A 10,195-nucleotide genomic window follows, 5' to 3' on the forward strand; every position below is an offset into this window, starting at 1 on the left:
GAGAAACCTTATAATGAGCTGTTTAAATCTACAGAGGGTGCGGGTCCTCTTCCACAGAGGCTGCCTCAATGTTTCTACAGTAGCCCAGAATGGACAAATCCTAACACTGGTGCTACATTCAGCTTTTGCACAAGTTGGGTTCTACGCAACTGTAAGTGGAGACTGAGATGATGTCTTGCAATCTGCAAGCTCACTGCGAGATGCCGCTAAATCCTAAACACCTGGTTTTTAAGAGAGTTGAACATGTTTTCATAAGTACAGCTGAATTAATATCAAGTTTATTTGAGTAGGAAAGTTTACTTGCTTTGAATTATTACAAAATTACCTCAACTTGTCCTTTCAAATTCTGTCAGTTTAAAGTTTTAAGGCAGGACAGAAACTATGTGAAAAAAAGTTTATTTTTAGTGTTCACTTCACAGTAAGGCTCCATTTTGCCTATTATAAATGATAGTAAGTCATTAGTATAGTTAATTAGTGTCTAGCAGTGACTGGATGTTGACAGCCCACATCGAAAACTGATTAATTAAGTGTTTACAACCCAATTAATAAACTAACCTAATTATAAAGTGGTCCCCCGATATCTTTAAAGGATATTATGGGAATACAGATGAGGCCATAAAGTAAAGGTCAGCATGAGATCTTACCACTCAGTGCCACAGACATGGCCTGTCATGTAAGGCCACAGCTGGATGATCAAGATCAGGTGTGGGGAGTAATGGATTACATGTAACAGTGTTACGTAAATGGGATGCAAAAAAAGTTACTGTATCAGATTACAGATACATAACAATGAGGATTATTTAGCGGTCTCACAACACCAGTGAAAACCAGCTAATCTTATAGTCAACTCATTGTCATGACCTCTGCTGAACAAAATGCTTCTCTGGGTGGAACATTATTTTGTCTTCAAATTGTTAAAGAGGAACAGCATCACAGTACAGTGACAGTTCTGTCTTCAGCTGTGAAAATACTGTCATCATGCAAAGAACTCAACATCTAATTCAACATTTACAGCAAAGACCAACTGCTAACTTTAGCTACACAGAACAGAACTACATAAGTTACTCAGACCAACAGCTAACTTTAACTGCACAGAAATCCAGAGAGCTAGAAAAAAATGTGTATGTGATGATGATGGTGACTGGGATGACGTGTGGGAAAAACTACAAGCCCCAGACTCCAATAGGTTTCAGTTTACTTGAAGTTGTGTGTAGTATGAAGAGCAAACTTGCTGAAGTTACATAGTACATTTAATTGCTCATAATTGCTGCTGTGACTTGCACAAGAAAGGAAGGAACAATTAATTGTTTTGTAAACCAAACACTAGAGTTAAGCTAAACTATTTCACCAAATACTCCATAAGAAAGTTATTAAACTGCTTGACTTGAGTCTTGTGATACCTGTGTAACTTTTGCATTTTTTGAAAAACAGGAAACCAGTAATTGTATCGGAATTTCTTCTTAAAGTAACCCTCCCAATCCTAACCATGATAAATTGGCAGTGTTATATCATTAGTTCAGGGGTAAAAGTAAACTTATCAGACTCACAGAGCGGTGGTCCTGTTGGGCAGCAGGCTGGGATCCGGAGGCTCACTCAGCTCCTCCTTGCTGCAGCTGACCCTTCTCCCCACAGCCTGGACTCCGTGCGCTTTGGACCGCTCGTCCGTGCAGCTGCAGCCGCTGGTGGCGGCGAGCAGCCCGGGACAAGCCTGGCAGAGCCTCGGCAGCTCGGAGGCGGCCAGCAGGAGCAGCATCAGTACCACCAGACGCCCCGGCAGCAGAGGGATGCCAACGCCGGGCGCAAACATTGTCCTTCGGCTGGATCTCACCTCAGCTGCACCCCCTCCTCCAGTCATCCCATATCTCCACCATGAAGCTGCTCAGGAGGGCGTAGGTTAAAAACAACAGGAGTGATCTTTCGGGTCTTGAATGAATGGTCAACTCTGGAGGAACTCAACAATGAGCACTCATCATCCGGTCATTCCAGAAACTGATTTTCCAAGAGTGTCCCGTTATGTCATGGCAGCCGGGCGCGCAGCTCCCTACGGTCCAAATGGTTAATAACTTTAAAGGATGCGTGAGTCCATCCAAACGTCTCCAACACCTTCAAACAGGCGAAGAAATCTGTCTTAAAAAGTTAGAGGTCTTGTTAATTACCTGAAGAGATTTATATCACTTTTAGGATAGTTGGGAGTGTCAACATTACCGTTATCTTCCACTCTTTAAAAGTTAATCCAGAGGTTGATGAGCAGCCACAGCCTTATCCACTCTGTCATCTATATGAAGAAGTAAAGAAAAAAGTAAATTCTCAAACTTTTCTCAGTTGGTTCGCTTCTCTTAAAACTTTTCCTCCGCGTTTTCCCCGATCCCGGAGCTCTGCGCAGACTTCCCTCCACTTTAAAATCGCTTTAAACAGGAGAAATAAAAATATTTCGGACTAGAAGTGAGCTGCTCTTGATCGGCTCCTGTGTAATTCCCAAAATCTAGCGGTTTTTGCCTGCTTGCCTCTGTCACACTCAAACTCACTTAGTTACAACCCCAAGTGCGCCCGTTCCGTCTGCGTCTGCGCTCTGGTCCCCGCGGTCCTAGCGCATCCAGCCCGAGACACAGACAGAGAGGAGGTTTCTTCACATGTGACCAAACCCACCTGAACTCACTTCACCGCACACACCTTCATCAAACTTCATCACACGGTCCATAAAGCTATTTAACAGTCTTAGAAACGGTCCAAACAGCAAAATGCACCCTTTTCTTCAATTCAACTTTCATATCATACATGAATTTTTGCTATTTTAAGCCAAATTTCAGAGGCTTTTTTGCCTCACTATAGGTTTTGTGTGCCTTTGCAATATTTTGCTTTTTCATAATTAAAACATACATACATTTGTATATTTTTTGCTGTCTTACAAATATTATGTTTCATTCTGTGCTAAAAAGGAAGAGCAGAGCAAAAAAAGTGGTTAGTACTCAGTGTAATTAAGGCAAATATTTAAAGATTTGAAGTAAATGGTTTCAAGTCTTCTTAAGTCAATGTTTCTGAGTTAAAGGTAAGTAAGAGATTTTATAAAGAAAGTAATAAATATTGAGTTTACTGAATGTAGCCTTAAAAAAGTCAAGTTTGTGATAATCTCCAACTTTTGAGTTTATTAACTTAAAGAAATTGTGGTAACTGATTTCCTCAATTCAAATTTGAGCACTGCTAACTTATTTTGGGTTTATAGTGCATTATAGTCAGCATATGGGACAAAAAACTTGCATTTGCAGATTGTTTGGCAGCCACTATTTAAAACAACAAGTTTAAAAAACTCCTCTGAATAGTTTGCATGGTTAGAAAATACCAGTGAAAGTTTCCTGTTTCACTGCCCTTATGTCATTTTGGACAATAAATTTTATTGTTAAACTGTAAAATATCTTGCATCTATTACAGATCTTTATCACCACCACTTTTGAGGGGTTATTGCAATAATATTTAGAGCTATGTTCTGTTTATTCTAATCTGTATAAAAATATAGCCCAATATGTTAATATCAGATTTTTTTTAACCTCCTAACATTGGCATCAGCCTCAAAGATCTTATATTAGTTGAGCCCTAATCATTGTGTATCCTCATAGGGGCTTAAAAGAGCTCACTTTCTTCCATTTTGCTGCAGTAAGTTTCAAAATTCAAGAACTTTATTGTTATTCATCAAACACAAACAACTTGCAGTTGTGTCAACCTCATATGATGCTTTTATATGTAACAGTCACAGATTTACAAAGAATAAGTAAGACATCTGTCACGTTGCAGGTGATATGACTTTTTTAGAAGCAACATCCAAGACCTATAATGTCTAAGAGGGAGATATTATGCTATAAATAAGAAGATAATAATGATGAGGACGATAAAGGTGTTTATATATGAATTATTTCAGTGCCATCTTGTTGATGTTTTGCTGCTTTTTGATTTGAATCAGCCGTTTCCATCCAGACTGTAGAAGACAGGAAGGTCTTGATTTCAGTGTGCGCCTGCATTGGCAGACCACAAACTAAAGTTATGAATGAGTGCTGAAGGTCTCTTGTGTATTGTGTGTGTTTGAGCAGATCAAAGGCTTTTCATTCAATCAGCGGGAAGGAGAGGAAGTAAAGACTTTTACAGATACACTTCAGTAAATTCTATACAAGTGCTGCTGCACAAAGAGTTATGGCTACATAGAACAATCTTGATCTTGAAAATAAAATGAGACTCAGCTGTCATTTTGTAGATGGTGACTTTATGACATGAATCAACGCCATATTTTTCTATTCCAGAAGCAGTTATTTTTATGTCCACTTGGAGGCCGTCACAACAGCGATCTGCCTGTAAAACACTGCAATAGATGGACTCTTTAAAGGACCAGTGTGCAGACTTTAGTGGCATCTAACAGTGAGTTTGCAAATTGCAAACAGTTTGCCTCACTCTCCCCTTCCAAGTGTGTAGTAGCAAGGTTGGGAGGGTTACTTTCTGTTACAATTACCAATTACTTTCCATTTCTTCTGGATTACCTCAGTGCCAAATATGGTGAAATTGTTGAGCCTGATTGAACGTTTTATGTTCGTTGCAGGTTTATGGTTTGTCCAGCTATAGCGATAACATGTAATGGATTGCAGTTACATGTAATGGATTACAGTTACCTTTTTTGTATTCTAACTATGTAATCCTGTTACATGTAATCCATTATTCCACACCTGTATAGAAAAACCTACAGATGGCTGCAAAGCTCTTATCCAGAGCCAGTGTCTGGTTTGTCTGTTCCGGGCTACTGTAGAAACATGGCGGTGCAACATGGCTGCCTCCGTGGAAGAGGACCCACAACTGGCTCATTCTAAGGTTACGCACATACAACTGTTCTTATTTTCAGGTGATTATACACTAATAAAAACATATTTATGGATATTATATCCCATTTCTGCCACATTCTGCCAATAAAACCACACACTTGAATTTAATTTAAGTGTTTATGTGGGGATGGCCACAGTTAGAGAGCCGCCAGTGCAACAGAAATGACCTCGGCTCCAAACGCAAGTTAGTTTTTACAGTTTTACCAATGAACTGGCTGACCATTAAGAAGCACTGAAGCCCAATGCAAAGTCAGCGGAGGGTGAGGGTGTTGTTCTGAGCATACCATACGTTGTTTTTGTTGTCAGAGTCGATATAATAAATGAGCCAACAGATCTACTGCAGGCTGATACACACAGAAATCAAATAGATTTAATGATACTCTCAGAGAAAAAAATATTCCAAAAACTCAGATCTCTTGTTGAAAGAATAATATTTCCAAGAATCACACCCAATCCAAAAAATACAGCGGATCATAAACTTCCTTAAAGTCTCCTTTTCACATTTTTGCCTGTGTGTGTATGGAAAGTTCCCAAAAATACGGCCCTGGCCTCGATGGATTTCTGTTTTAAAAATACTTTTTGATATATGAGAGGCCCGGGGAGGATGGAGACCGTGGCGATTCAAATCTGGAGAGCGTTTCAAAATATGAGAAGGTGAAGCAGGAACATTTTTGGAAAGGCACTTTATGCAATTGAGCTTGACATGCATTCATTGACATATCCAAACTGCAGGCACCTCAGTCGTGCTAGCATGCCCGGCAGTATAATGGCGCACTGTGCTCTGACCCACACAGTGGACCCCGGGTTTGTTATTCCTGTATATGATACTGTACACTGGAGCGGGCTCAGAAAACCAGCATGATTATTGAAAGAAAGCACACGGAGTGGACGGGCGCCTGCTCAGCAACGAAACAGAGGGCTGTTTATCCAAGCTGTTAAATAAGGCTTCAAGTACAACACCCCCCTCCAACTCCACACGGCCCAAATCTCTCTCATCTGGAAAGCACAGTTTCCATTTAAAATGTCACGTCCCAAACTGCACATTACATCAAATTGTACTTAATGGCATCCAGACAAACTTTAATGTCGTTCCAACATTTTCTCTCCATGCACCCCACAGGCCCCCGCACTCCTTATAGCCAAGCAAGCAATCTCTCCTTCTCCCTGTTCCACATCTGGACTCCATTCCAGGTGGGGTATTGAGAAAGGGGAGAACGTCGGGAAGGAAAGGTGGAACGCAGAGGAGCTCGGAGGCTCAAGAAGTAGAACTGAGATAATGTCTAAGGGGAGGTTTTTGGTGGAAGTTACGCAAGCTTTTGGGATGTAGGACAGACAATACGGGAGACGTCTGTTTGATGATTCCTCCTGGGCATGTCCCTGCTTTCCTCCAAATCGCACGTTAGAGCAGAAATATCTCAAAACAATGAGGTTTGCAGCGCAATCAGAGACACAAAGCAGACAGAGGGACTGCTGAGACTGAGGCTCAGCTCAGGACAGCGTTTCTGCCAAAGGATAAACAAAAGAAAACTTCCAGCCGGGAAGCAAACACCAGACCCTCTGGAAGGCCCTTGAGTCTTTCTTGAGGAGCCTATGACATCTAGTGGTGCGATGAGCGGCACGCAGAGGGCCCCCGCCCTCTCTCAACTGCTCTGCCAGTCAGTCTTCCTGCAGTCATGAGTGTTTCCCGGATGAATGGTTTTAATTAAGGATTTATGGGGACATTAAATCTACTGCTTCTGCAATTTATGAGGTTATCAAATCATAATTTAGGGCCATATTTTGCAGCACTGAATACCTTTGTTGATCATTAAAAATTAGTATAAGCAGTAGACCTAACAGCAGTAGTATAACTCATGCAGTATAACCCATGAATTTAATTCAATATACATATTATATCCTTATGACACTATGTTTAGATATGCCAACCACATAGTAGAACCCCGATTCCAAAATGGTTGGGATGTTGTGTTAAATGAAAATGAAAACAGAATGTAATGATTTGAAAATCCTTTTTGACATGTACTCAGTTGAACACAGTACAAAGACAAGATATCTAATAGTCAAAGTTTATTATTTGTGATTGATTGATTGATTGATTGATGAGCGCAACATGTCTCGAAAAAGTTGGGACATGAACAACAAAAGACTGAGAAAGCTGTGAAATGCTCAAAAAACTGTTTTGAACATTCCAGTAATCAGGATAATTGGTAGCAGGTGAAATTAAATGTACATCCTCAGTCTTTAACAAACATGGATGGGGTGAGGTTCGCCACTTTGTGAAAAACTGCATGGGCAAGTGGTCCAACAGTTTAAGAACAACATTTCTTGACACAAAACTGCAGGAATTTAGAAATTTCACCATCTACAATCAGAGGAACCAAAGAAATATCTGCACATAAGGTGTGAGGCTGAAAACTAACATTGAATGTCTGTGACATTTGACCCTCAAACTGCATTAAAAACCTACATATTAAAGGGGGACTCAATACTGTAATAATCAGTGGTGTTAAGTAACTAAGTACTATGTACTCAAGTGCACTCAAGTATTTCCATTGTATACTACTTTATACTTCTACTACACTACATTTACCAAGCAAAAATTGTACTTTTTACTCCATTGCATTTATTTGATACTTTTAGTTACTAGTTACTTCACAGATTTGGATTTTTAATGGTGTTTACCATTAAAAATATGATAATACAATCATATCTCCGCATAGGTAACATTTGCCATGTATGTATACATTAATTATATTTGTTCATAAGATGCTATGAAAATACAAGTCAGTATTTAGATATAGTTAATGTGTTAACCTGGTTATGATCTGGTATTGGTAGTTTTCCCCATTTTTCATTCTCTCCAAAGTTCAGAGGCACTTTTAAAACTGTAGTAATGCTGCCCCCTGCTGGTGACAAGAGCGAATTTTATCAATATTAATTCAAATCTTTGCACAGCAGTTGAAGGCAGTGAACATCATGGTTAAATCCTGCTGACAGAACATTTAAGAGGTCCAAGTTTTAACGCCCTCTGGCAACACGCTGTTTGACCCCACCCTGTCAGATGAGGGTGGGGTGACAGCCTGCTTGTCAAACCTGTCCTGTTAGAACAAGGATGAGTCCGCTCCTCATTTTTAATGTTGCAAACTCCATCCAGCAGTCATTCATATGGTGTCAGCTGTGTCTGAACAACAGCCTGAGGGACAAATCACCTCATGTGCAATAGAACTTCTGCACAATCAGAAGCTACGTTTACACTGCAGGCGAAAATAACCCAAATATGATTTTTTGATCAAATGTGACTCAGATCTGGGGGGTTTTTCATGACAGTGTGAACAACACAAATCTGATCTCTTCAATTCTGATTTGTGCCACTTCTATTTGTAGTCCTAAATCAGATACAAGTCTGATTTTTTGTGATACTACCTCAGTGTGAACAGTCATATCTGAATTTATGTGGCTGTTATGACTGTGTCTTGTTTTGCCCAAGACCTGTGGAGAGGTGCTGAAAGATGTAGCTAAAAGTAGCATTCGACATCCTGAAATTTTGAAGAAGCAGCCATTGCTCCCCAAAAAGCCATCATTAATTTTTTTTGTTGTTGTTTTTCTTCTCATCCCCACCCTTATTTATCATCTGCTCATGATTTCACTTCCACTGCACATCAGCTTATAAATTAAACCATAAATGACAACTTCAGTGGCCTCCATGTTTTCTCTTGTATGACAGCGAGCTCTGTGTGAAGTCTTAGTTATTGCTCTTTTGTGCATTGACATAATTTCTGGATCATTTCTCACACTGGAATCTGATTTTGGAAAATCGCAAAGAGCCAAAGAAAAAAACAAAAACAAAAACAAAACAATCAGATCTGAGCAATAAATGAGAATTGAGCATTAAGGCTCACAGTGTTTTTTAACTTCTGAAAAGATGCATACCAGGAAAAGCTTGGGAGCCTCTGTCTTAAAGTCTCTCCGTTCTTGTACTGTATTGTAAATGTGTGTTCCTGTACACCAGTGTTGCCAAAACAGACACCAGCAGGACAGTGTCAACAGCACTTGTTCATGCTATGTCTTCTAACATTACTAAAATGAATTCTTTTACATACTTTTTTCCCCTAAAATCAAAAATTCTGTTAAAGAGTTAAGTTTTATATCCATTTAAATGACATAAGATAGAAGATTATTAAGTTATTGGGGTATTGTCTTGTAAAGAGGTCATGGGAGGAGAAGAACAGATGTACTCAATAAGAATAATGTGTGCCCCTCTTGCACGGCCCTGTTGTTGTGCACGCAGGCTAACTGAGACACAACTCTGGAATGAAGTCATTAATGTGATTAGTTGCACCTGTGTTTTACTGCTAAGACGTGACAAAATGTCAGCTAAGAATCTCAGGACAAAACCTTCTAATTTTATTATTATTTATTATTATTATTAAACAAGAAATGATTTTGCTTACCTATGAATTGTGTGTGTTACCTGGAAAAAAGACAAAATCAACTCTTGTTCGACCTCTGCCAGGTGATACTGATGTGAAGTGTCCTTGTGGAAGGTGAAGTTAAAGAGAAGTTTCACCAGAATCAAAAATACATTTTTACTCTTACCTGCCGTGCCATCTAGACAGTTGTGGTGTAAGTTGCAGAGTTTTGGAGATGTCTGTCTTCTCTTGAATCTAATGGAGCTAGATGACACAACCTGCACACCTGCAAACCGTATCACTGCACAGAAGGAAGCATGTTAATGACAGTGCAGGACACACAAAAGTTAGCTCTGACCAAGTAATTTGATTGGACAAAAGACATCCCATGAGTGCTGATATAGAGTATAACAGCACTGAGACTTTTTAACTACAGGTATCACTCCGTTTTACAATGAATAACAGGTAGAGACCACAGGCAGGACTAAAAGGAGGGCTCATCACTGTCAAATACTTTTTAATCCAACAGAGTAGGGTACAAGAACAGCATTTTGAATAGATTAAACAGGGGAAATACTTAAAGCACTTACATAACTGACATATACATGCCTTGTACAGATAAATTGTAAGACTGTTTCCTGAAGAAATTTCAGCAGATGGATTTATTAGTAGTTCAGCATCTTAAGTCAGCTAAAATCACATATCTGCTATCATAAAACCCTGTGGTTGGTTCATTTGCTTTCAGACCACAAATGAACCCCACCACAGTCTGACTGGAAGCCGACTGATCCCACCCTTTTTAAGTGGTCTTGGTCCAATGGTTTCGTCCATGTTTAGAAAATATAAAAATGGACAATCAATCTCTTAACAACAACGAGCTGAATAAAGTCTTGAGGCTATTCATCACAACAGAGCTCCATCTGTGATATG

At 39.6% G+C, this 10,195-nt stretch overlaps 1 protein-coding gene across 1 annotated transcript in view; it reads right to left on the bottom strand.

Moving 5' to 3' along the window:
- adgra2 (adhesion G protein-coupled receptor A2) overlaps positions 1–2,571 on the bottom strand; it is a 64,024-nt gene extending 61,453 nt beyond the window's left edge. The window contains exon 1 of the mRNA XM_084728048.1: positions 1,548–2,571. Coding sequence (XP_084584174.1) covers positions 1,548–1,855 — 308 coding nt within the window. The 5' untranslated portion in view covers positions 1,856–2,571. The remainder of the gene's footprint in view (positions 1–1,547) is intronic.
- Positions 2,572–10,195: the final 7,624 nt, after the last annotated feature.

This window comes from Lutjanus erythropterus, chromosome 10 (genome assembly GCF_056507025.1).
Source record: "Lutjanus erythropterus isolate fLutEry1 chromosome 10, fLutEry1.hap2, whole genome shotgun sequence".
In the NCBI taxonomy this organism is placed as follows: domain Eukaryota; kingdom Metazoa; phylum Chordata; class Actinopteri; order Lutjaniformes; family Lutjanidae; genus Lutjanus; species Lutjanus erythropterus.